Below are 27,778 nucleotides of genomic sequence, written 5' to 3'. Positions count from 1 at the left end.
TGCCTCAGATGAGTGGGAGGGCAGAGCAAAACCAACCTGTATCAGCACAGCTAAATTTAAAAGAGCCGTCACTCTGTGTCCGATGACTGAACATTAGTAGTGTGGGCTAAACTGCCTGCCACTAACATCTCCGCAGTAGGTAGTACAGTTGTCATTGAGCCCACCCAGTCCGAGGCCAGACCTGCACAAATTCTGGTAGGGAGAGTTGTCACTTCCTTATCAGGAGATGGATGGGTTCCAGTGAAAATAGTTAATCCCACAGAAAAACCACTAACCCTGAAAAAGAATGCAAAGGTTGCAGATGTATCCCCTTGTCTTTCTGTGCAGGATTTACCTGAGCCAGACCACATCCAGTCAAATGCACAGTACACACAGAGCCCGTCCCCTCCACCAAGGTCGGAAGAGGAGATATCATTCATCTTAAGGGATTTGGGCCTGCAAGATTTGGACCTCTCATCCTGTGAAGTCTCCCTCGAATGGAAGGATAAACTGTTGCAGATCATTGAGCAGCATGAATCTGTCTTCTCAAGACACAAAATGGACTGTGGTGAGGCAGTGGATTTTGTCCACAGGATATGCCTGCTGGATGACAAGCCCTTCAGACTGCCATATAGGCGAGTCCCTCCATGTCACTATGACAAACTTCGGACTGCTCTAAGTGAGATGGAAGAATTGGGGATAATCCGTAAGTCTCAGAGCAAGTATTCATCCCCCCCATCCTGTGTATTCAATTCTTTGTCAATCTATGTTGTGATAGGTAATAGAAAAAGAATGGTGACTCCGCTAAGTAAGAAAAAGAAGCACTTAACTGCCAACTTAGCAAATTTAGCATCCATTCCTCGTCAGCCACAGCCTGTCCCAAAAAATGAGACAGATAACTATTTTAACACACTAACACTAGCCTTACTAAACGTCAGGTCTTTGGCGGGTAAATCATTTTTAATCACTGATTTTATTAGTAAACACAATCTTGATTTTATGTTTTTAACTGAAACCTGGTTAGACCATAATAACAGTGATGCTGTTCTCATTGAGTCAGCTCCCCCTAACTTCAGTTTTATGAGTGAGAATAGAGCAAATAAGAAAGGAGGTGGAGTCGCCATTTTGTTTAACGACTCGTTCCAATATACTCAAATAGCTTATGGAAACTTTGCTTCTTTTGAATATGTGGCTCTTCAGTTAAGGTCCCCCTCTCGACCTTTATTTCTAATTATCTACAGGCCACCTAAATACTGTGCATCCTTCTTTGACGACTTTAGTGGACTGCTGTCTTTAATCTGTATTAACTTTGACTGTGTAGTTATTGCTGGTGATTTCAACATTCATGTTGACAACCCCCAGGATAGAGGGACAAAAGAACTGTGTTGTATTTTTGAGAACTATGGACTGACTCAGCATGTGACGGAGCCCACACACAACAAGGGGCACACTCTGGACTTGATTATCTCGAAGGGTTTGAACATTTCCAAGGTTGTGGAGACTGATGCTGCTCTCTCTGATCATTCCTGTGTTTTCTTTAATGGCACTATCTCTGTGCAAAAAAGTGTCCAAACAAAGTTAATAAGAAAACGGTATATCACTGACAACACCAGTGAAACATTCAGTCAGCTTTTCTCGTCCACACCCACCCTCTCAGGGGTCTCAGTCACTGAGCTTGTAGACAATTTCAATTGTAAAATTACAAATGTTATTGATGCCATTGCTCCAATTAAGGTAAAAACTGTCTCTGATAAGAAAAGATCTCCATGGAGAAATGCCATACTGGTAAGAACAGAAAAAAGAGAGTGTCGAAAAGCAGAACGCAGGTGGCGAAAAACTAATCTCCAGGTCCACTACAACACTTTTAAAGAGAGACTTCGCATTTATAATTTGGAACTGAGGAATGCAAGGCGGTCCTTCTTCTCGGACATTATTGCCAAAAACAATAATAATTCACGTGCCTTGTTTGCTACTGTCGATAGGTTAACAAACCCTCCAGTACCAGTAGCATCTGAACTTTTATCCACAAAGGCCTGCAATGATTTTGCCACCTTCTTCAATGACAAAATTCAGAAAATTAGACAAACAGTCAGTGCTTCCATATGGAGTACAGGGTATGTGTTGTCACAGTGTCCAAGCAAAACAGATTCCAACATGACCCAATTTCGTATGATTAACTATAAAAACCTGGAGGACATTATACAACATCTGAAAACCTCCTCCTGCTGCCTTGATATTCTACCAACGGGCCTTTTCAAAAATGTTGCACATTGTTTGGCTCCAGATCTTCTACAGATTGTAAACACGTCTCTTCTCTCAGGTATCTTCCCACAGGCCCTGAAAACTGCAGTCATTAAGCCACTCTTAAAAAAGAACAATCTAGACACGTCACTAATGAGTAACTATAGGCCGATATCAAACCTTCCATTTTTAAGTAAAATCATTGAAAAAACGGTTTCTCAACAATTGACCCTTTTCTTGTCACTAAACAGTTTTGATGCCTTCCAGTCGGGTTTTCGACCACACCACAGCACTGAGACAGCTCTTGTTAAAGTCTTTAATGACATCCACTTAAACACAGATAGTGGCAAAATTTCAGTCTTGGTACTACTTGATCTCAGTGCTGCATTTGATACGGTCGACCATGACATATTACTAGACCGATTGGAAAATTGGGTTGGCATTTCGGGCTCAGTACTAAAGTGGTTTGAGTCTTATTTAAAGAATAGGGACTACTTTGTGTTGATAGAGAATTATACATCTGAGCATACAAATATGACGTGCGGAGTTCCCCAAGGCTCCGTTCTGGGGCCTCTCCTGTTTAACATCTACATGCTTCCACTGGCTCAAATTATGGAAAACAACAAAATAAGCTACCACAGTTATGCGGATGACACACAACTGTATATAACCTTATCGCCAGGGGACTATAGTCCAATACAACAACTGACTAAGTGCCTTGAGAAAATTAACGACTGGATGTGCCAGAACTTTCTTAAATTAAATGAAGAAAAAACTGAGGTGGTTGTTTTTGGAGCAAAAGAGGAACGATTGAAAGTCAGCACTCAGCTTCAAACGATAATGTTAAAAACAACAGACAAAGCCAGAAATCTTGGTGTAGTCATGGACTCAGACCTGAATTTTAACAGCCATATTAAGACAATTACAAGGTCAGCCTATTACCACCTTAAAAATATATCAAGGGTTAAAGGACTTATGTCTCAGCAGGACTTGGAAAAACTTATCCATGCTTTTATCTTCAGTAGACTAGACTACTGTAACGGAGTCTTTACAGGTCTCCCTAAAAAATCACTCAGACAGCTGCAGCTGATTCAGAACGCTGCTGCTCGAGTCCTCACTAAGACCAAGAAAGTGGATCACATCACTCCAGTACTGAAGTCTCTACACTGGCTTCCAGTGCCTCAAAGAATTGATTTCAAAATACTTTTGTTGGTTTATAAATCACTAAACGGTTTAGGGCCTAAATACATTTCTGATCTGCTAGTACAGTATGACCCACCCAGACCTCTCAGGTCGTCTGGGACAGGTCTGCTTGTTGTCCCTAGAGTCAGAACTAAACAGGGGGAAGCAGCGTTTAGTTTCTATGCTCCACATATCTGGAACAAACTCCCAGAAAACTGCAGGTCTGCCGCAACTCTCAGTTCTTTTAAATCAAGGCTGAAGACTTATCTATTTGATGTTGCCTTTCTTTCTATATAAGCTTATAAAGAGAAATTCCTATTTTATCTGCTTTTATATATTTAACTGTTTTAATTGCTCTTTAATGTTTCATTTCTTATACTGCACTGTAACTTTTATTCTTGTATTTTAACTGTTTTAAATTTTTTATTCTGTTTTCATGTAAAGCACTTTGAATTGCCCTGTTGCTGAAATGTGCTATACAAATAAAGCTGCCTTGTTGTCAAGCCAAACGGTGATCTCCGCATCTGCAACGACTTCAGATGGTTGAACGCAAGAACCGTGAAAGATGCACATCCGCTGCCTCATCAGACGGACGTCCTTGCTTCACTTGGTGGCAATGTGTTCTTTTCCACAATGGATCTCACTTCAGGCTTTTACAATGTTGGACTGCACAAGGATGACAAAAAAATTCACTGCATTCTCCTCCCCATTTGGCCTGCATGAATATAACAGGATGCCTCAGGGCCTGACAAATAGTCCTGCCACTTTCATGCGAATGATGATGTCCATCTTTGGCGATCAGAACTTCACAAGCCTGTTGTGCTACCTGGATGATCTGATGGTCTACGCTCCGTCTGAACAGGTTACACTTGAGCATTTGCAGATGGTTTTCTCATGTCTTGCTACCAACAATTTGAAGCTCTCGCCTAAAAAGTGCCACTTTCTTCGCCGGTCTGTCAAGTTTCTGGGACACATCATATGTGAAGATGGTGTTAAGACAGATCCAAGTAAAGTGCAGGCTATAAATGATGTGCAAGAGGCTGACCTGATGGAGTCCGATAGGGAAACACCGTGTGCAAGAAAGATCCGGTCCTTTTTAGGAATGGTTCTTTACCACCATCATTTCATTGAGGGCTGTTCTGCTAAAGCTAAGCCACTGTTCAACCTTGTGACTGAGCCTGCCACAACAAAGGATAGAGGGAGAAGCCGCAAACCCAGATTTAAGAAAAGCTCTGTGAGACTGTCTCCGACTGACTGGACTGACGAATGTAGAGCAGCATTCCAGACCTTGAAACATGAGCTGGTGCACAGTGTCACATTAGCCCACCCTGACTTCACTGCACCATTCATCCTTGCAGTTGACGCCTCCTTTGATGGCCTAGGAGCAGTCCTCTCACAGTTGCCACCTGATGGGAAAATTGCCAGACCAGTGGCGTTTGCCAGTAAGACACTCTCACATTCCCAGCTGAACTATCCAGCATATTGGCTGGAGTTTCTTGCTCTTAAATGGGCGATCTGTGACAAATTTAGCCATTGGCTTAAAGGGAGATGTTTTTCAGTCTGGACAGATAATTACCCATTAACATACATACTGACTAAGCCAAGGTTAGATGAATGCGAATAGAGATGGGTTTCAAAGCTCGCAGCATACAGTTTTGACCTTAACTATATACCCGGCCCGAAGAATGTGGTTGCCAATGCACTTAGCAGAGAGCCATTTGTTCAGTAATGCATGGGCCACCGTCTCTTAACTGAACCTTATGCCTTGTTACAGAAGGGTGGAATGATGGACAGAACAAGACCCCAGAACCACATGACCGTGCCCCTCTGGAGAGCATTTGCACATCTGAACCTATGGAACTAGTCTGCATCGATTTTTGGACTGCTGAGCAGACTGACAAGAAGTGTGTGGATGTTTTAGTTGTGACAGATCACTTCTCTAAGCTGTCCCACGCCTTCCCATGTAAAAATCAGTCTACAAAGCAGGTTGCCCGTCGCCTATGGAATGACTTTTTCTGCGTGTATGGGTTCCCAAAACGCATACATTCGGACCAAGGAGCCAATTTTGAGAGTCATCTCATTAAAGAGCTTCTGGAGATGGCTGGCATCCAGAAATCACATACAACCCCGTACCATCCTATGGGGAACGGAGTTGTTGAGCAGTACAATAGGACTCTTGGCAACATGATACGTGCCCTGCCTCCCCAGTCAAAAGCCAGGTGGCCACAAATGCTGCAGATGCTGACATTCTGTTACAACTGTACTGAGCACGAGACAACGGGTTTTGCACCCTTCTTTCTGATGTTTGGGAGGATCCCGCGCCTGCCTATTGATGTTGTATTTCAGAATGCCCTCCCCAACGATGCTGTCGTGGACCACTGTGAGTTTGTTACTCGCTTGAAACACAACCTGTCTGATGCTGATGTATTGCCCGACAAAACAGTCGAATGGAGCAGGCTCATCAGGCAAGGTACTACGACCACAAAGCAAAGGGGTCGCCCGTCACTTTTGGAGACAGTCTTGCTTGCGAATCGTGGTGAAAGAGGGAAGAGGAAAATCGCAGACAGATGGGAATCCACAGTTTATGAAGTGGTGTCTGTCAAACCTGAAATCAATGTGTATCACATCAGAGATCCTGTGACATCTAGGGAAAAAATTGTTCACAGAAACCTTCTGCTTCCTGTGAGTTTTCTCCCTGCTGGGGGTGAAGATGCCTTGGAGTCAAGTGGCCCATCTGTTGCTGGTAGTGACTAGTCTGACCTTGTGGTCCCCACAGATGTACAGGACAGTGAGACAAAGACAATTAACTGGCTGATGCAAATGGATGATGCGAGTGATGGTGATGCTGCTGCCAACATGTTTGATGGTCATCCAGTTGTGGCTGTAAGTGCTCTGCCCTCAGAGAGTGAAGTGGCTGTAGCCCCAAATGCTGTGTGTGAAGGTTTAATGTCTCAGGTTCATCAGTTTATGCTGCACAGTTGCGTTCTCCCGAGTTCTCCGCTGAAGGTGTGGCATGCCAGGACGCACCCTCCCCGCCCTCAGCAGTAGTTCAAGTCCTCTCCCCTGACCGTGCAGCTGACAAGACACTCCCCTCCCCTGATGCTACTGACACACAACCAGGTGCATTTACACAAGCTGATGTAGTGTGCACACAGCCACCGCCAATTTTCGCTAGGGCAGGTAGACATGTGAAACCCCCAGCTCGCCTTATTTGTGAAATGAACGAGCAGATTGTAGATGACTCAGCCTCAACTATGAAGGTAAATATGGTGCAAAAAGGGAGAGCTTGTAGAATACAATGTGAGAACTTGCAGAACAAAAAATCTGAACTTGTATGTTAAAATATGCACTTGTAAAAATTTAATTTGCACTTGTAAAAATAAAATTTGCACTTGTAAAAAATATTCACACACATGTGATCTGAATTTGAAGTCATACAAAGAAAAAAAAAAAAATATTTAAAAAAAATCTGAACTTGTAAGTTGAAATTTGCACTTGTAGAAAATGTTCACACACCTGTATTCTGAATGTGAAGTTACAGAAAAAATATTCACAAATGTGTAGATTGATATTTACATGAACACAATGACAGCTGCAAACTTATAATGCAACATTTACTCGTATACTTTTTTCATTTTCCATCACAACCACAACTCAGTGATTACAACCTCTGGAATCTGTCACTGCAACTTCACATATGTGCTCTCTCGCATCACAAAGTGGCCAATCTGCACCTCGACTTTCACAACACTCTTGACGATACATTTGGTGCAAAACTAATTAGTACCTGTGGACTTAGGCTGTGGAGCTCTGAGCTAACAGAACGGGAAAAGCAGGGTTTCTATCGCCAGATGAGGGACAACTCTGTCTGGCTTATTTATGTAGCATGGAAACTTGGTGGAATAGCATGCTAGCGTTAGCTAACTAGCAGCCAGCCCGCTTCTAAATAAATACCTTTTAATTATCTAAACATTTTTTAACAGTCAAACTAAAACACTGGCGGTGAGCTCCACGGTCTGCGTCTCCACATCACTTTCATTAAACTTTGGTAACAACCTCAAATTGTTTGCAACATCAAAACATACACGAGGCGTTTCCAAATTCAAAGCCGATGCAGAAATTTTGCCCTCTTTCAGCAATGTTAATTTTTGAACTTCCAAAGTTTGGAATCAGTTCAAACGTAGTTAAAATGAAAACTCTGAACACTAGCATACGTGTACAGAGCTGTATGACATTGTAATCAAATATATAAATGAAAACAGGTTGAGTTTAACAAATACATACTTGTAGGCCTATTAACAGATCAGTCTCAGGTTGAAACTTAAGGTAATTCACAACTCCACAACTTGTATAAGCTCGTTGAGTTAAAAATAACAAATAAGTGGACATAACTAAATTGGTTTGTACTTTTTTACAGTGTATTTACAGATCAGTCTCAGGTTGAAACTTAAGGTCATGTTTATGTATGTTTAACGTGTGCCTTAGTTTGAGGTTGATATTGCATTTGAGAAAATGTTTTCTTTAAAAACATTGTAATATGGCACTTAAATGCACTCAATGTTTAGTTTTTTGAGAGATGATATTGTAAGCAATTTAGGCAATGAAAATGTAGCTTTTTCCGAAAATTAAGCCAAACTATTGTATATTATTGCTCTTCAATTAAACAAAAGTATTTCTTATCTGATTACTCGATTAATCGATGGAATAATCGGTCTAATACTCGATTACTAAAATAATCCATAGCTGCAGCCCTAGTTTTGTTGCTGATGTTATAAAGTAAATGAAACCATTTATACCACCTTAGTTTGCCTGCTTACTCAGCGCTGTGGCGATCTGGCAATGAGATACTAACAAATAACAAAAGGAGACATAAAAGCAGGAAGGTTGGTAGTAATACATTTTGGTGAATTTGGGGACATTTTTATGAAACTAATAATAAAGGTTATTGTAAATCGGTGGCTGCCTTTCCCAGGTACCAGCGGGGAACAGAGCAGCAGACAGACGGGGATATAAGAGAGGGTCAGACCACCTCAGAATGTGCTCTGAGTGATCAGATCTCAATGATTCACACCTCTACTTAAAGCTGTCCACTTGTGAGCTGATCACTCAGATCAGATCTTAATACCAGGTGAAAACAGGACCATAGATATCCCAGAGTGCACCTGGATGACAGGCTACAGTGGGCTGGAAACACAGAGACCCTCTACAAGAAGACCACACACCCAATGAGACAACACTACTTCTAGTTTGTTGGAGGTTTCACAACAACTCACCTCTGTCTTCTCCTCTTTATTTCTATATGTTCCTCCCTTTCCTTCTGTATTAACCTCTTCCTTCTACTCTCTTCCATTTTAATTGGCCTGTTACAGGTCGCCTTCTTTTTTAAAGTAGTGGTGTCTTCATGGCACACAGCTGGGTTCAGGTTCAGGTTCAGGTTCAGGTTCAGCAGGATCTGGTCTCTGATGGGTCCTGTTAGAAAGAGAGGAAGACCACTTTTTAATCTCCAGAAACAGAAGCTGCTGGAGAAACTAGAAGCTATCAAGCAGAAAATAAAGTCTGAATCTCTTCACTGAATGATTTCTGCTCTCTGCTCATCCTGCTCTGTCATTCATTCTCTTTCTGGGAGAACAGGAACATTGGAAAGACTCCAGGACTAATGTCATCTTTCTGTCCTCTAATGGAGACAAGACTCCAGGACTAATGTCATCTTTCTGTCCTCTAATGGAGACAAGACTCCAGGACTAATGTCATCTTTCTGTCCTCTAATGGAGACAAGACTCCAATATAACAATCAGTCTCGCCTTTCTGTCCTGTGTAGACTGTAAAATAATGGACATTGAGACACTACTCCACCTCCTCCACCCATCACTACAACAGTAACAGAGGCATTTAGGTCTCTACATTTTATTGTGAAAGGTCCCAGAGGAAACAGTAGAGTCCTGTTGTGTCTGACTTTAAGCTGGTGGAGACGACGGTGTGTTTTCTGACAGCAGGAGAAAGGCTCGGACCCCCCCCATCTTTGAAACTTTGTCTTTCCGCCTTTAGAAATGAGTCCAAACACTTTCATTATGTTTAACTTTCTCTGAAACAAAATGGAATTTAAACGGTGCCAGATGATGTTTAAAGAGTTTAAATTAAAGTATATTTTAAACTCCCCTCCCCCTCCCCGCGGTACAGACAGGGAAAACAAGCGCTCCTCTCCTGAGGTGATTTTGCTGCAAAACGCAGCTGGAAATGTCCGATGTGTTTATCATAAGAAATAAAGGATCTATCAGACAGAAATAATGGATCTATAAGACAGAAATAAAGGATCTATAAGACAGAAATAAAGGATCTATAAGACAGAAATAAAGGATCTATAAGACAGAAATAAAGGATCTATAAGACAGAAATAAAGGATCTATAAGACAGAAATAAAGGATCTATAAGACAGAAATAAAGGATCTATAAGACAGAAATAAAGGATATATAAGACAGAAATAAAGGATCTATAAGACAGAAATAAAGGATCTATGAGACAGAAATAAAGGATCTATAAGACAGAAATAAAGGATCTATGAGACAGAAACACTCCCAGGTACCCACACAACAACACGGCGTCCGATCTTTGTGAAGACGCCAGTTGTAATCATCACAAGTCCAGTTGAGTTGGTTTCTCTGCAGCTTTCTGCTCTTAAACTAAACTAACCACAGCTGGAGTTCACCAGTCAAACATTACACACTATATATATATATATATATATATATATATATATATATATATATATATATATATATATATATATATATTAAAACATTACAGACATTAGAGTTAAATTACCTTCAGCTGGAGCTTCACACGGAGAGATAAAACTGCGTCACTAACTCTGGAAAGTGAAAGTAAAACAGAGGAAGAGGAAACAAGAGGAACCGCCCAGAGAGGCTCAGCATTACTTAATATAATAACACACAGACTGACAGTTAACCTGTAATAACACATGTAATGGAGTTGTTTTTAAATCTAAAGTATGTCAAGTCAATTAAAGTGGGTTTTATTGTCATTTCAACCATATACGATGTATATAGTGAAGTGGATCAAGTGGTGTTACACATTTAAAATATATAAAAATTACATTATATAAAAATGGCATTCGAGACAGGCTACATTTAGTGCACACACATTATAGAGCAGGGGTCACCAACCTTTTAGAAACTGAGAGCTACTTCATGGGTACTGAGTCATACGAAGGGCTACCAGTTTGATACGCTCTTCTGAAATAACTAATTTGCTCAGTTTGCCTTTAGTTATATATGATTATTAATGATTAATGATCATCTATGTGAAGACACTGATTACGTTAATGATTTCTCACAATAACTATCAACAATGACTTAACAAGGTGGGAAACAGATAATATCAACATTCAATTTTAATTTTTAGAACAGGCCTGAGGGCTCCTCATGTGGTCCTTGGGGGCTACCTGGTGGCCTCGGGCACCGTGTTGGTGACCCCTGTTATAGAGTATACATGAAGTGCAGTTACTACTTAAAGTAGAGCCTTTAAGACAGACCAGGGACAGGACAGACAGCAGAAGACAGGACATAAGTAGACTGGTAACAGAGCACTGATTGGTTCAACAGAGGATGGTGTGTTGAGAGTTCACACAGACTCCAGGGTGGTTAAAGATGTCTGTCCTCAATTCATTTAAAAACCATCAGACCGTTTACTCCACCATTCATTCAGACGGCTCACTGCACTAGTTGGAACAATATACTTATAATATATATTATACTTAAACATATAATAGAATACTAAATCACAATAACAGTAACGTTATCTCCAAATAACTATAATATGGTACGTTTATATTCACTGACATAACACACACACTACATGGGGGTATCTGTCATTCTTACAAATATATACTAAAGTAAATAATACATTGTGTTAAAAAACAATAAGTGTTTATTGATTATGTATTACCAAATAAATACATAAAATGTAATTTAAAAAGTGGGGTGAGTGTGTAAGATAAGAACATAGAAATGAAACTAATAAAATCTGTAAACATGTTTTAATGTGTGAATGTTTGGTGGCGCTCTGCTTGTACTTCCTGATGATGTCATCAGAGGGCGCCATGACGTCATCACCGGCTCAGAGATGCTGTTTCTGAATGCAGTTCAGTGGTCACATGTTGTGTGGTGACCAGTTCCATANCACACACACACACACACACAGACACACACACACACACACACACACAGACACACACACACACACACAGACACACACACACACACACACACACACAGACACACACACACACACACACACACACACACAGACACACACAGACACACACACACACACACACACACACACACACACAGACACACACACACGCACACAGACAGAGACACACACACACACACACACACACTCACACACACACAGACACACGTGTGTATATATATTTATGTATATATATATATATTTACAGAGTATATTTGTACACGTGTTTTTAATAAAGACAGAAGCTGTAGTGTTTTAGTGTCAGATTCGGAGAAGGTCACCTTTTCAACATAAAAAATATCCCAGAATGCAACAGCTCGTCCTGGCCCAATCACAGCGGGAGCTTCGGTCTTCGTCTGAGCCTGTAGAGACTTTATTTACTCAACATTAAAAAGGGCCGTTTGATTTAATCATGCAACCTTTGAGTTTCTACTGTATGGAAGATGATTAGTGCCACATTTAAATTCTCAACTTCTAAAGAAAATCTCTTGATTCTGAAGTCTAACAAATGTTTCCCATGTGGCACTAATCATCTTCCGTAATACTGAATATTTGGGGGGTTAGTGCCATATTTGAAAACTTTATTTTATAGTATTTTTTTCCATCTGAAGTCTAAAACAACTCAAATGTATAATATTTACTGAGCTTATTAATTTATATTTATGGTTACTGTCCACTCATCCATAACTCTAATTAATAAATAAAGTTTAAAGTGTAACGCAGATGTTCAGACTTACAAGTCTAACCGGCAATTTCCACAGGATGCAGAACGTCTGCGGACCGGCTGCGCTGCGGCACGGCTGCGGCCATGACTGACAGCTGTAGTCACGAGGACCCACGAGATCTCACGAATTCACGTAGAACAGAACCACAAAACCACCAGCAGTTAGTTTCCATCCAGAGGAGTAGAGGGGAAACTACTCTGAGCTGTGTTTTCAAGGTGTAGTGCAGGAAATATGATCCGCCGTGAGCACGCTGGATTTTATTTTGAAAATTAACCAGATTTTTATTTTGTTTCTGTGCTGGACTTCCTGTCCCCACTATCCACCGTGTGCTGAGTTGCTGCGGAGCTCTCCGGCGTCCGGCAACAATAGAAGCTCTGGTATCTGCTCCGGAGGGCTGGGACCGCCGGAGCTGGGACGGAGTCGGGACGCAGACGTTCTGCAGTCAGTGGAAATACACACACTGACTTTAATGGAAACCTAATGACTCCACAGGCGTTACGCATCCAGTGGAAATTGCCGGTAAGAGAGGTTACACACCAACCAGACGGCCGACCGTCGGCAGTAAAGCCAGTCGGACTGATCAGTCTATTCTGCGCGTGCACGAAACGTAATACGTCTCCATAGCAGCAGGCGGCGCTACTCTGTATTGTTTCCCAGAAAATGAAAACCGGCAGCTGATTGGACGAATGTGTCACGTGGGTCTGGTTTCTCAGGAAATTTCAAAACCGACCATAATGGCAGCTCGTTCAGAATACAAGCTCATATTTTACTTTTTTACATTTGAAGAGAGAAATAGGCCGTGCAGCTGCTGAATCTGTCAACAAAGGTCAGTTTGAAAGATTTTCGTCAGATTTTGAGAGGCGTTCGTCACGCTCATCCCGCTCGTCATTTCCGGTAAGTGTTGTAACGTAAGTGCACGGATTCACTAGTCAAGGGTTAGCACTCCACCAATCAGATTGGTCAGTGAGTCTGACTGCCCGCTGGCCGATCATACATGTCAAATCGGCCAAAATGAAGGCCGACGGCACGGAACACACTGAACAGACTCGAGTTACCGACCTCACCAGATGGTCAGACGGCCGATTATCGGCTCGGTGTGTCAGCAGAAAAAAACGCTGCGTTACAGCATTTCAGGCTTTTCTGTGTCAAACAACTGCACTTTCTGTGTTTTTGTCGTTGTGTCATTAGTTAATTTCTGTACTTTTTGTAAAGTACGGTGGCTGAGACACTTCAACAGAAATGCAAAAAGTTGTCGCTCATTTCCGTTGTAGCGTTTGTATTTGTGTTGTAGCCTTTTGTATTTGTGTTGTAGCGTTTGTGTTTGTGTTGTAGCGTTTGTATTTGTGTTGTAGCCTTTTGTATTTGTGTTGTAGCGTTTGTATTTGTGTTGTAGCCTTTTGTATTTGTGTTGTAGCCTTTGTATTTGTGTTGTAGCGTTTGTATTTGTGTTGTAGCCTTTTGTATTTGTGTTGTAGCCTTTTGTATTTGTGTTGTAGCGTTTGTATTTGTGTTGTAGCGTTTGTATTTGTGTTGTAGCGTTTGTATTTGTGTTGTAGCCTTTTGTATTTGTGTTGTAGCCTTTGTATTTGTGTTGTAGCGTTTGTATTTGTGTTGTAGCGTTTGTATTTGTGTTGTAGCCTTTGTATTTGTGTTGTAGCGTTTGTATTTGTGTTGTAGCCTTTGTATTTGTGTTGTAGCCTTTGTATTTGTGTTGTAGCCTTTTGTATTTGTGTTGTAGCGTTTGTATTTGTGTTGTAGCCTTTGTATTTGTGTTGTAGCGTTTGTATTTGTGTTGTAGCCTTTGTATTTGTGTTGTAGCCTTTTGTATCTTGCATGTTTTGCCAGCATTCGGCCAGCGGATGGTGCTAATTTTAAACCCTGTTGACAGCCAATCACAATCCATCTGAACCTACAACACTGCATAAGGGTTATTGTCTAGTTAAGGTTCTCAGTGTGATCGGCCCTTAAAGCACGTTGGTTTTTGTAAAACTGTGCTATGAAAAGAAACTGACTTCTTTAGTTTGGGGAACCCCTAAAGTTGAAGACAGTGTTGATGTTGTTGTCTCTGCATCAGACCAGACCTGCTGCTGCTCTGGGTCACTTTTTATCTGAAAAAGTTTCCTCTCCAGCTGCTGGAGTTTCTCCCGTTAACGCTAGAAGGGATACAGCTAACGTTAAGGCGACAACAGTTAAGTCTAGGCACCAAAACGACTCGTTAAATTTAGGGGGAAAAATGGTGGTTTGGATTAAAACACTCCAGAGGAACAAACGGTGAAAGAATTAAAAATATATTGTTATATTAGCCGAGATTTAGCGAAATTTTGCGTAACTTCTGGCCGTAGGTGCATCTAGGACTGGGTACCGAATTCAATACTTTTTAGGCACTGACAGAATAGTAGTATAGTATTATAGTATAGTAGAATAGTATGAAGTATCTATACGTAGTGTCACGTAGTCGGAGATGGATATAACTACAAAGATTTGTGCCGTAATGTGTAATGTTGTCATTTCTTTTTGTTTTATTAAATTGGCAACGACAGAAGTATTGTTCAGGAACCGGTATCTAAGTCACGGTGTTGGTATCAGTATTGATATTATCTGAACGTTACCCAGCTCTAGTTTTTACACGTCGGTGCAACTTAACTTGAAACGAGACGAACACGGTCGGATGTCAGCGCCACACGGAATCTGCACACGCAGACGTTTCCGCAGAATTTAAACAAATTTAAATAATTATTAAAATGAAATTCAGAATGTTAACACAGCTCCACCTAGCTACGGCCGCAAGTTACGCAAAATGGTGCTAAATCTCGTAAACTGTAGTCTAACATAATATATTTTTAATACTTTCAGCCAGGCAGGTTGGTTCCTCAGGAGGGTTTTAACCCTAACCACGATCTTTTCCCCAAACTTAAAGATGCAGTAGGTAAGACTTATAAAACTAACTTTCTGTCATATCTGCTGAAACTGACCCTATGTTCTAGTAGAACTACAGGAAGCAGGTCATTAAAATAAATCCAGCTCCTCTGGCTCCACCTACAGCCTGGAGAGAGATTTACAAAAATCCACCGCTCCCTGTTCAGATGCACCAATCAGGGCCAAGGGGAGTGTCTAACTGTTCAGATGCACCAATCAGGGCCAGCGGGGGTGTCTGACTGCGTGTCAATCACTGCTCATGCACACGCATTCATTCTCCCTTGTGGGGGGAGGGGCTTAGGAGACCGTTTTGGGCTTTAGCAGAAAGGGGGGGAGGGACTGAGAAGTTGTCGATGTTCAAATGTTTTGGCTAAGTCCTGGATCTTCACAATCCTCCCTACGGCACCTTTAACCAATCGTTTTGGTGCCTAAACTTAACTCTTGTCACCGTAGCCATTTCCCTTCGAGCCTGAACTAGTTCCCCCCTCCCCCCTAAAGACTTTGAAACAGACGGACAGGAGGCAGACTGAGCGTGTGCGGTGGCGGCGGTGTTGACGTCTACATGCTGGCGGGGGGTCCAGGCGTTGTCGGCGTGGTGACGGAGTTTCGGGGCGGGGCCAGGTCCAGCAGGGCACTGACGGTGCCGGCCACCTGGGGGAGCCCTCGCTCCTCCAGGATGTGCAGAGGAAGACACAACTGACTCTACAGAGACATACACCACAGAGGAAGACACAGCGGCAAAAGAAAACAACGGAAAGGTGGGTTGGTAAATTAAATTAATGAGCAAAATAAAAAGTAAACATGGCAACACAAGGGATAAAATGAGGGGCAGCAACTGAAAATGATTAAATGAACTGATGAGGAAAGACAGGTGAGAAAGTGACGAGACATCTTCACTCAAGATCCACTTACGATCTTTTTAGATATTTAGTTTTACCTCCGCTGCGTATACATGGGTGTTTGGTGTTTTAAGCCCCCAACGTCGTCTTCCAGGCAGCGCTGCCTGGAAGGCACTAGGATTAGGCAATAGTTAGGGTTAGGTGCCTTGACGGTCGCAGCGCTGCCTTGAAGTCAACGTTGTGGGCTTAAAACACCATCGAGCAAACACACATTACGACCACAGAGTAAAAATAATGGAGGAAACTTCCGGGTATGATGAGTGAAGTCTAGGATTGGGCATCGAGAACCATCGGAAAGGAGAAATAATGGCCAATGGACTAAAGAAATTAAGTTGATTAAGACCAAATCAATCAATTAGTCGAGTAATCGACTCAGGGCGGGCAGCCCTAGTAGTGTAATGTTTAGCTGATATAAATACGTCTCCGTTCCTCCGTTAGAGTAGCGTCCCTTTGACCGTCGAGGGTTAAAGACACACAACGTGAGTCGAGGTGCTTCAGTTCATTTTATTCAGAGGAAAAATCATTCTTCAACAGCATCAGGACGGAGCAGATGTACACAGTCGGTTACAAAACACATCTTCACCAGCATCATCCTCACTCTTCATCTCTTATAAAAAGTTTGGCAGGTTTCTAACCCTAAAGGCTGATTTATGCTTCTGTGTGGAATCAACGGTGTACGCCCGCAGACCCCCGTCTCGGAGCCCTCCGCCGTAGCTCGACGTGCACCTGCAAAAATGTGTAACTTTGCATCGAGGCAACGCAGACCGCAAGGACTGTGATTGGTCAACTGGTCCTGTGTGTTGATAGTGGGTGTTTCCAGCAGCCTACTGTGGGGAGTAGCAACATGCTAGTGACATAAGTTTGCAAATAAACTCAGAGATATTTTGGTTACAATGACTGAGTTATCCGTTTGTGTCTATATGTCAGTAACGTTTTGAAATTAGCACTTTGCCAGCAAGCAGTACTTTGTGGTCAGTTGTGCCAGTGTTTCCTCTATGTTGATTTGACCGTGCCCCCCCCGCACGGCAACATTTCTGCCCCCCACGGTATCAGAAATAGGGCTGCATTGTTAGAGTGCATGTCGGAGAATAGTGCGGACACACGAGGATAACTAGCCAGCTGAGATCGTGTGTGTACATCCTTGAGAACTGTAAGTGGTATAACTTATGTTGTCAGTTCATTTAAGCCTGGTCTTGCTAATTTAAATGAAGTTAACTGGTGATTTTTGTTGTTTGTGTTCTTCACCTGCGAGCTAAATTGCACGTGGCTGTTAATTCGATAGCGATTGCTGAACACCCTCGCCCACGTTTGTATTTTAGGTGCATTATTTACATGCTGAAGTAGTTACACTGCATTAAGATCATGTAATTAATAGTGGGTTTACTGTTATTTGCTACAGAATGCTTAGCCTATATGTCAAAGTTGGCCTTTATATTAACTCAAACAATACAGTTCAATCACAACTGAAAATATGCCTCATTGTGTGTGTGAATAGAGGTGAATAAATATATTAGTTTGTGTTGCAGCGAAGTGTCAGCTCCATTTCATGGGGGTGTTAAAGTTAGCTTGCTAACATAACATAAACTGACTGGCAGATACCACGCAAATAACCTCAGACTTATCACCCCCTAGTGTTAGGGTGGTGAAATGCACCGCGGTGCAAAGAAATGCGTTCAACCCTGACGCAGAACTCCAGAAGAACTGCAGAAGAAAGGTCACAACGCCGTAGGAGCAACGGCGTGGAGTTGACGCAGAAGCATAAAACAGCCTTAACTCAGGGGGATGGGGGTCTCCAGAGGTTGTGTTGGGGTGGGGGGACTGGCTCTGGACCACTTTGCAAACAGTAAAAACAACACACTCAGGCAAACATAAGGCACAGGGAACAGAGCTTCAGCAGACAGGAAACAAGCTTCTGGGTAAACCTTCAACTTTGAGGGATTGTCAAGTTTTAACTTCCCCTAAAAGATCACGAGATCCTATGTGGCTTCAAGCATCTCTGATCCTCAGCAAGATAACAGATATATGGCACGTTTAGCAGAAGTGCACAAGGTTAGCAGGGGTGGACAAAGGGGTTGTTCTGGTTTGGAAGTGCTGAGTCAAGGATCAAGTCAAGATAATCTAAATCAAGGCCAATAAGTCCCAAATAAAGACCAAGTCCAAGCCCTAAGTCAAGACTAACAAGTCCCAAATAAAGACCAAGTCCAAGCCCTAAGTCAAGGCTAACAAGTCCCAAATAAAGACCAAGTCTTTGCCCAGTTATCTCCATTATTTATGGCTGGGTTAAAATAAAGGATTGTCCAGTTAAAATGGATCATTGTTTGAGTGATGATATCGATTAATAAAATCCAGAAATGTATCTTTTAATATCTGCCTTTCCACCATGGATGTAGAAGTAAAAAGTCCTTTTAACTAACTTTTTGTCCAAGCCCTTTTTAAGTCCAAGCCCTAAGTCAAGACCAACAAGTCCCAAATGAAGACCAAGTCCAAGCCCTAAGTCAAGGCCAACAAGTCCCAAATAAAGACCAAGTCCAAGCCCTAAGTCAAGGCCAACAAGTCCCAAATAAAGACCAAGTCCAAGCCCTAAGTCAAGACCAACAAGTCCCAAATAAAGACCAAGTCCAAGCCCTAAGTCAAGGCCAACAAGTCCCAAATAAAGACCAAGTCCAAGCCCTAAGTCAAGGCCAACAAGTCCCAAATAAAGACCAAGTCCAAGCCCTAAGTCAAGACCAACAAGTCCCAAATAAAGACCAAGTCCAAGCCCTAAGTCAAGGCCAACAAGTCCCAAATAAAGACCAAGTCCAAGCCCTAAGTAAAGGCCAACAAGTCCCAAATAAAGACCAAGTCCAAGCCCTAAGTCAAGGCCAACAAGTCCCAAATAAAGACCAAGTCCAAGCCCTAAGTCAAGGCCAACAAGTCCCAAATAAAGACCAAGTCCAAGCCCTAAGTCAAGTCCAACAAGTCCCAAATAAATACAAAGTCTAAGCCCCAGGACGAGGCCAACAAGTCCCAAATAAAGACCAAGTCCAGGCCCTAAAGTCAAGGCCAACAAGTCCCAAATAAAGACCAAGTCCTAAGTCAAGGCCAACAAGTCCCAAATGAAGACCAAGTCCAACAAGTACAAAATTAAGACCAGTTCCAAGCCCTACGTTAAGGCTAGCAAGTCCTAAATAATGAACTAGTCAAGTTCAAGTCCTAGTGAAGTCCAAGTTAAGTCAAAGCCAACAAGTACCAAGTCTTAAACTTTGTGCTTTGAGTCTAAAAAGAGTCATAATTTCACTAAGAAACAAACATTTACCTTCTGCTCTGAAACTTGATCAATATATTCAGATGATCTGTTGTCAGGAAACTGAAGATGGTTAAGAAAGTTTGGGGATGATCTAAATTCATGTCAAGTTAGAAGGCAAAGGTCCAAGTGAGTTCACGAGTCATTGGTGTTAAATTAAAAGTTTTTTGTCAGGTCTAAAGCCAGATTAATGGCCGAGTCCACGTGCTTTGAGTCCACACCTCTGGAGTTTAGACAGCAGGGTTTTTAGGACTTTAAAGGATCAATTGATTTAAACAATCAGTTTCCATCAGTACAAAACGATTACAAACATTGAAAGATGAACATCGTTAGACTAAAATAGATAAGATTTAGATTTGATAAATTGATACAATACTTCATTTAGATCAGCTAAAATGCTACCAAACCCAAAACCAACGATCAGACACCCACCTTACCCAGTGATTTAACCCTCTGGTGTCCTCCGGTCAAGTCTGACCCCTTTTCACAGTTTTCTATATCAGAAATGTGGGTTTCTTTCAACAAAATTGCCCAAAAATAACATGGATGGTTCAACGCAGCGCTCTTCGTAAGTACAATTAAAATGTTTAAAAAAACGTCAAAGAATGTTGACTAAAATGACAAAAGTCTCTAGATACAGAGAGTGGTTTCTATGGAGATGATACGCCATCTCGTCTCATTGGTGGAAGACTTGCAAGGAGACTAAAGCCTGGTTCACACAGCAGGATAATTAGGCTGATTTTAGCCCTGATTCCCCCCTTCTGACAATCTTAAGGATGCTCTGATTATGGTAAAATAATCTGATCAGATGTTCCTGCCGTGTGTGGTGTGTTAAGACTGCTCTCGTCTGCTCGGAAGGACGTCGGGACCGCTCCCATCTCAATCGGGGATATCCAACATGTTGGATTGTTTTGGCCCGATTCCTCCTCGTGTGTGGTGTCCCCCGGGGACAAACGAGCACGCAGCCTGTGGACTGTGGCGTGTAGCCAATCAGAAAGAGAGGTGACGAGGCGGCGAGGAAAGCACCGGGAAACAACATCAAAACAGCCGGCGGCACGGCGCACCAGAAAGTCCGGTGGACGTCGGAGATAAGTAGAGCAAGTATAGTCCATGCTGGCGTCGTCTCCACTTCTTTGACCATCGCTACAAACAAACTACAAACTATCGCCACTGCATCCTCTTCGTCCGCCATGATGGTTTACTCTGAAGTCACGTTTGATCTCGAGGGATTTTGTGAGATTTCCCGTCTGACCTGGGAATGCTCGGGAGTCAGATCGGTTCGTGTGTGATGTTCGTCTGAGTGACAAAAGCGCCAAAAATATTGAAAAAAAAGCAACTAAAGGCATTGAAAGCCTCGAAAACAGCAGAATAAAGCCTTGAAAAAAGCGTCAAACAACAAGGCACTAATAATGTTTTAAAAAGCGACAAAAACGTTTGAAAAAACCCTGTCAAAAATGTTGAAAAAAGCACCGAAAAATGTGTCGAAAAACTGTGAAAAGTGCTGACTTTCGGGAGGACAACACAAGGGTTAATTTGTGAAACAACTTTCCACGTGAACAGCTGAGGTTTAACACTATGAATGTCTTTGAGGAGAGACGGTCTGAACATGGGCCCAGGTATCTCCATTATTTAGGGCTGGGTTAAAATACAGGATTGTCCAGTTAAAATGGATCTTTGTTTGAGTGATGATATCGATTAATAAAATCCAGAAATCTTTTAATATCTGCCTTTCCACCATGGAAGTAGAAGTAAAAAGTCTTTAACTAACTTTTTGGGGCTCAGTTGTTAATGTAAACATGAACCTGTGGCATTATAAAATATCTGAAGGTCTTGCTTGTACAATTTACAGCAGTAAGTCCTCTGAGAATCTCTTCAATCCAAGATAAACTGGGATTGGGACTGAAATTTCCCTAACCTGATATTGAATCGGGAATGTAATCAAATAGGAATCGATTCAGGAAATCATTGGCGATACCCAGCCCTAACCACGTCGCCCCCTCTCTATGACGGTCAGCTTTTCACTTTACCTCCCAGTGTCGACATTCGGTCAACAACTCTTAGGTCCAGTTCACACCAAACATTCGCTGGTAGAAATGGCAGTTTTAGACGGAGCCTCAACGAGCGCCGTGAGCACGGTATGTGGTGGAGCGAGATAGAGAGAGACTGAAGAGAGGGAGCGCGACGTTAGAACAAAGCAGAGAATCAGAGAAATAAAAAAGGTTTTCTCCGTTCTATCTCTACTAGACATGCAGCTGTAGAAAGTATCTCACTATCTCTATTCTCATTCATATTTTAAGACGCTACAAATGATATCCAGCTACAAAAAACCCTGAAACGTACAGAACGGAAGTACAGAAAGTGGTTTTCTCATTGGTGGAAGACTTGCAAGGAGACTAAAGGCTCTGACACACCAACCCGACGACTGACCGTCGGCAGAAAAGCCAGTCGGACTGATCAGTCGGCTCCCGTCGGTCAAAAAGTTCCTCAGAACACACTGAAGTGACGCCAACTTGAGCGTACATTCAACGCGTGCACGAGACGTAATACGTCTCCATAACAGCAGGCGGCGCTAATCTGTATTGTCGCCCAAAACATGAAAACCGGCAGCTGATTGGATGAACGCGTCACATGGGTCTGGCTTCTCGCGAATTTCAAAACCGACCGCAATGGCGGCTCGTTCAGAATACAATCTCGTATTTTACTAAAATAGTTCACCGAAACGTGTTTCTGAAAACATTTGAAGAGAGAAATAGGCCGTGCAGTTGCTGAATCTGTCAACAAAGGTCAGTTTAAAAAATGTTCGTCAGATTTTGAGAGGCGTTCGTCACGCTCATCCCGCTCGTCATTTCCGGTAAGTGTTTAAACATAAGTGCACTGATTCGCTAGTCAAGGGTTAGCACTCCACCAATCAGATTGGTCAGTGAGTCCGACTGCCCGCTGGCCGATTCAACAAGTCAGGTCGGCCCAAGTTAAAGCCGACAGCTCCTCTGACTGACGACGGCACGCCGAACAGACTCGAGTCACCGACCTCGCCAGACTGTCAGACGGCCGATTATCGCGTTGGTGTGTCAGCGCCTTAAACTTTACGCTCGTCCTGAGTCTTCGGTCTAAACTGGGCTTTAAACACTTGATTTCCGACATCGTACAAACTAGTTCTGACTGAGTCAACAATCAGATATAAAGATCATCTAGCCTGGGAACGCCTGCGTGTAATTAAAGAGCTATGTGTTTCCTCATGCTATCACTATGGTTTATAAATGTGCTATCACTTTATCACTTTACATGTTGTGCTGTGAACCTTATGTCAACACTGAGATACATTTAGGCGTATTACGATACATCGAACTGGATCCATATATCGATTCAATGATCCAAGACCCTATATTATCGATGCAAATGTGAAAATAGCAATACATAGGCCTATCTTCTGTAAGATGCCCCTATATTTTAGCTCACCACTTTATATTTATCCTTTCTATTAACCCTTGTGTGTGTTTTTAGAAAGAATCGTTTTCAGAGAAGAATTCTCCGTTTGCGTGTAAACAAAGGGCACAAACGAAGGGAAATGTCTCAGTTTTTCAAAATAACCAGGTACGTGTAAACGGGGTATAAGTAATGACAACTGAACTGTCGGCGTGTCCACATGATACAAGCCTGCCCTCGCTCCCTCCCCACACAGCTGCTAGTAGCCAAGGAGGACACGGAGGATTAAAAGACATGATGGACTCTTCAGAAGAGGTCATTATCTTCACTCTAGTTTCTAAGCGGGAAAGTCACCGGACGCTAGACGGGGTAAACCAGCCCGATCAGCAGCTCAGGCTGGAGACCTGTACGTTTACCTGCTTCCGTTACAAATCTGTGGGAACCAATCACAAACTGGCTTATCCACCTGGCGCGCTATTGGGGGGGTTTAACACGATGACGATAGAGAAGAGACCAAGCAGCTTCTTGTTTACATTCAACATGGCGGCCACCGAAGCGCAGCGACCCGTTGATGCCGCTGTCGCTACTACGTCACCCGGATTGTTGGTCCGATTGGTTGAAAGACTATCCAATTGCGTACAGTCATTTGAACTATGCCCGTTGGTCCCGCCTCTTGTGCAGCAGAAAATACAGAGCAGACTCCTCTGACTCTAACTGTCCGTCCACACCGCCGCCGACTTGAGCGGCAAAGAAGCTCTGGCCGCCCGGTCAAGGACGCTGGTCAGAAAGTCCGGGGAAGCTGTTTGAGGCTTTGGCCGCTCTGACGTAGCAGCATTCTATGTTCATCATGGAAAAAGATCAAGCAGCCACTGCACGGCCAATACACTGACACTAGAAACCTTTTATAAATGACATATATAATGACAGAATGTGTATTGGTTGTTGGTCGCAGCGGTGTCTGTTAGCAGTTAGCTCGCTCGTTAGCCGCTGAACCGCAGCAGCGTGCAGCTTCTCCTCCTTTTTCTCTGAACTAATGTTTTGGTAGGAACCAAAGTTTACATCGTATGTTTCTCTGGAATCAGCCAGCGTGAAGGACGTCTAGATTCTGATTGGTTGCCGCTGAACCGCGTCATAGCTCATTACCATAAAGTTGACCTACTTTCAACTTTCTGATTGACGCTCTGGTCGCTCAAAACGCCACACCGACAGATTTTCCGCTCCTTGCAGCTGAGAGAAGCAGCTTCCATTGAAAATGAATGACTTCCTGTATCTTTAGAAGATCAAGTCGGCGGAGGTGTGGACGTACGGTAATGTTCAATCTTAAAAGATTGAGCTTGGTCTGGTGATAGCCAGACTACCGGCAGGTCACAATCTGAACATACCGAGAGATCCAGAGAGAGCTGTGTGGAGCCGGCAGCCTTAATTAGCTTTAGCAACTCATTTGGCTTGAATGTAACGGACGTTCATTAACCCTTGTGTGGTGTTCATGTTGTTGTTCCACAGCCAGAACAATTCATGTAAAAATACTTAACACATGTTTACTTTAGCTCAATTACCAATGATATATATACATCATTTATCATTCATATTAGCCATTTACCCCTGTGAGATCACATGCATGATCATATCATATGACCATTTTCGGGTTTTTGTGAGTAAATAAGGAAATTCAATTAGAAAAAAGGTAAAAAATAGAAACAAGATTTTTGATCATTATTGGTGCTTATTCCTTAGAACTTAGAACAGGTGAAAGTGCTCGAAATGTAATAATTATGTAACTTTGTGTTGGAATAGCAGGTGCAGAAAGACAACATAGTGTCATAGCACCTACATTTAAATACACTAAAAACACCTCATATGTAATAGTTATGTGTAGGAGGTGTACTGTGTGTAGTCATATGTAATAGTTATGTGTAGGAGGTGTACTGTGTGTAGTCATATGTAATAGTTATGTGTAGGAGGTGTACTGTGTGTAGTTATATGTAATAGTTATGTGTAGGAGGTGTACTGTGTGTAGTCATATGTAATAGTTATGTGTAGGAGGTGTACTGTGTGTAGTTATATGTAATAGTTATGTGTAGGAGGTGTACTGTGTGTAGTCATATGTAATAGTTATGTGTAGGAGGTGTACCATGTGTAGTCATATGTAATAGTTATGTGTAGGAGGTGTACTGTGTGTAGTCATATGTAATAGTTATGTGTAGGAGGTGTACTGTGTGTAGTCATATGTAATAGTTATGTGTAGGAGGTGTACCATGTGTAGTCATATGTAATAGTTATGTGTAGGAGGTGTACCATGTGTAGTCATATGTAATAGTTATGTGTAGGAGGTGTACTGTGTGTAGTCATATGTAATAGTTATGTTTAGTACATATGTTATGTTTAAAATAAGTTATTTTTTATGTTCTTCACAGAAAATGAGCTAAGGCCAGTGAGCTTGAGTTAGAATAAATAATAAATAGCATCATTTTTCTTTTAGCAAACATTAAAAATGGGTCCCACACACCTGAACACCACACAAGGGTATTAATATAACAATATAACAAAGTTACGCACTAAAGCTTTAACAATGCAGCCGGTCAGAGGGAACATGGTCTCCTTTATATCCAAGATATATTGGCTTTGTAGCTGAAATGTTCCTACCATCGATACTGAATCGATTCGGGACCTTGTGAATCAGAATCGCATCAATTCGGAAAACCTTCGCCGATACCTAGCCCTACAAATATGGTCTGGTTGTCTGAAGGAACTACGTTTCACCGTACGGTGATAAAACGTGTGCTTCACACCCCTATCTGTCTCTTTGGCGTCTCGTTGTCAGGTTTCAGTGTTCAGACGTGCGGCGCCAGGTGCACGTAGATGGCACAGAGCAGCGACATGACGGACAGGTAGAAGAGGGCGAAGCCCGCCAGCTGGAAACGAGGGGAGGGGCTGCTCGGGGGCGGGGCCATGGAGAGCAACGCGCCCAGCGTCACATAAACACGGCCGCCACCTTCTCCCGCCAGAACCTCCCCCACTGAACACAGACTGTCCTACAGGGGTGGGATGGACATGGCGGAGGACAACGGGAGTGAGATGGTCAGGAGAAAAAAGGATCCATGAATTCATGAAAGACGGGAAGATGAAAGAGAAGAAAGAAAAGCTGTTAGTTGAGGAGCAGCAGATTCTGGTCAGAACATGCACACTCAGGGCGTTTTTCATCACGTGTGTGTGTGTGTGTGTGTGTGTGTGTCTGTGCGTGTGTCTGTGTCAGTGTGTATATGTGTGTGTGTGTGTGTGTGTCTCTGTGTCAGTGTGTGTGCGTGTGTGTGTGTGTCTGAGTGTGTGTGTGTGTGTGTGTGTGTCTCCGTGCGTGTGTGTGTGTGTGTGTGTGTGTGTCTGTGTGTGTCTCTGTGCGTGTCTCTGTCTGTGTGTGTGTGTGTGTGTGTGTGTGTGTGTGTCTGTCTGTGTGTGTGTGTGTGTCTCTGTGCGTGTGTCTGTGTCTGTGTCAGTGTGTGAGTGTGTGTGTGTGTGTCTGAGTGTGTGTGTGTCTGTGTCTCTGTGCGTGTGTCAGTGTGTGTGTGTGTGTGTGTGTGTGTGTGTGTGTGTGTGTGTGTGTGCGTGTGTGTGTGTGTGTCTGTGCGTGTGTCTCTGTGTCTGTGTCAGTGTGTGTGTGTGTGTGTGTGTCTCTGTGTGTGTGTCTGAGTGTGTGTGTCTCTGTGCGTGTGTCAGTGTGTGTGTGTGTGTGTGTGTGTGTGTGTGTCTGTGAAGCCAAACTAAAGCTAGCTTCACTAACTTAGCTAGCTTCGTTCATCTGATTGGTTGATTTGGCCCGTCTATCACCAACATAGGTGGTGATAGACGGATGGTTTATCCAATCAGCTAACCAGGATTTTCACACCTTCCCAAAAGTTCTCCAACAGAAAGTTCCCAGATGGATATGCCAACAAACCCGCCATTTTTAAATAGTTTAGTCAGCTGTGTTTTTTTGCTGCCTCCAGCTTCTTTAGAAGCTAAATGTGTCTTCTGGCAAACAGCCACATGATGAGAATCACACACACACACACACACACACACACACACACACACACACACACACACCTTCCACGTTCTGAGGGTGTGTGTGTGTATGTGTGTGTGTATGTGACACACACACACATACACCAACAGAGACACACACAGAGAGCAGTTCTGTCTCTGTGACCGGTGCAGAGACCTGTGCGTCTGGTATGAACAGCCAGGCGTGTGATCAGGCGTGCGATCAGGCGAGTATCTAGGCTTCCCTACGCTATTCAGCGTGCGGTGAGTTCCTGGCGTTACGCTGCTGCCAACACACGCCGGGAAGACTCACGGCTCACATTACCAAACGGGGAAAGAGAGCGGAAAATAGAGAAAGGCTAATGGCGTTTTTCCATTTCATGGTACCCGCTCGACTCGCCTCGACACACTGCGCGTCCGTTTTCCATTGCCGATTTTAGTCCCGCCTCAGCGTGGCTGGTCGTTATGCCGTATCAATGCACACACCAGCGCACAAGTATAACATCAGACCACTTGAGTTTGTTTTCCAGTTCTGTGGAGGCTCCACCAGAGCTTTCTCCGTAGCCTGGGTAAGTGGCCTGATGGTTATACTTGTGTGCTGGTGTGTGTGTGGAGCCAGCATGTGTGTGTGTACGTAGGCTACGGTGAAAGCTCTGCTGGAGCCTCTACAGAACTGTTAAACAAGCGGTGCCGCAGTAAACTACCGTGACCTAACGTACACACACACAGAACGTGGAAGGTGTGTTGTTGCCAGAAGACACATTTAGTTTCTAAAGAAGATGGAGGCAGCAAAAATACACACAGCTGGCTAAACTGTTTAAAAATAGCGGGTTTGTTCAGG

At 42.9% G+C, this 27,778-nt stretch overlaps 3 protein-coding genes across 7 annotated transcripts in view; 2 read left to right on the top strand and 1 right to left on the bottom strand.

Moving 5' to 3' along the window:
* Positions 1–27,778, top strand: part of LOC116054954 (NACHT, LRR and PYD domains-containing protein 12-like) — a 752,812-nt gene that overhangs the window by 545,350 nt on the left and 179,684 nt on the right. The window lies entirely within an intron of this gene.
* Positions 1–27,778, top strand: part of LOC116038066 (NACHT, LRR and PYD domains-containing protein 3-like) — a 1,733,742-nt gene that overhangs the window by 1,555,996 nt on the left and 149,968 nt on the right. The gene's annotated exons all lie outside the window — the stretch shown is intronic.
* Positions 15,752–27,778, bottom strand: part of LOC116036869 (DISP complex protein LRCH3-like) — a 33,669-nt gene continuing 21,642 nt past the window's right edge. For 3 of the 5 annotated variants that reach the window (XM_036001618.1, XM_036001619.1, XM_036001622.1), the window contains one exon: positions 25,458–25,952. In XM_036001618.1, coding sequence (XP_035857511.1) covers positions 25,752–25,952 — 201 coding nt within the window. In that variant the 3' untranslated portion in view covers positions 25,458–25,751. Of the gene's footprint in view, positions 16,018–25,457; positions 25,953–27,778 lie in introns of those variants that run through there. The other 2 variants (XM_036001620.1, XM_036001621.1) reach the window with 2 other exon arrangements.

Source organism: Sander lucioperca, chromosome 5, assembly GCF_008315115.2.
Source record: "Sander lucioperca isolate FBNREF2018 chromosome 5, SLUC_FBN_1.2, whole genome shotgun sequence".
Lineage (NCBI taxonomy): Eukaryota > Metazoa > Chordata > Actinopteri > Perciformes > Percidae > Sander > Sander lucioperca.
Note: the sequence above shows the minus strand (reverse complement) of the source record. Positions and strands in the feature narration are given on the sequence as shown.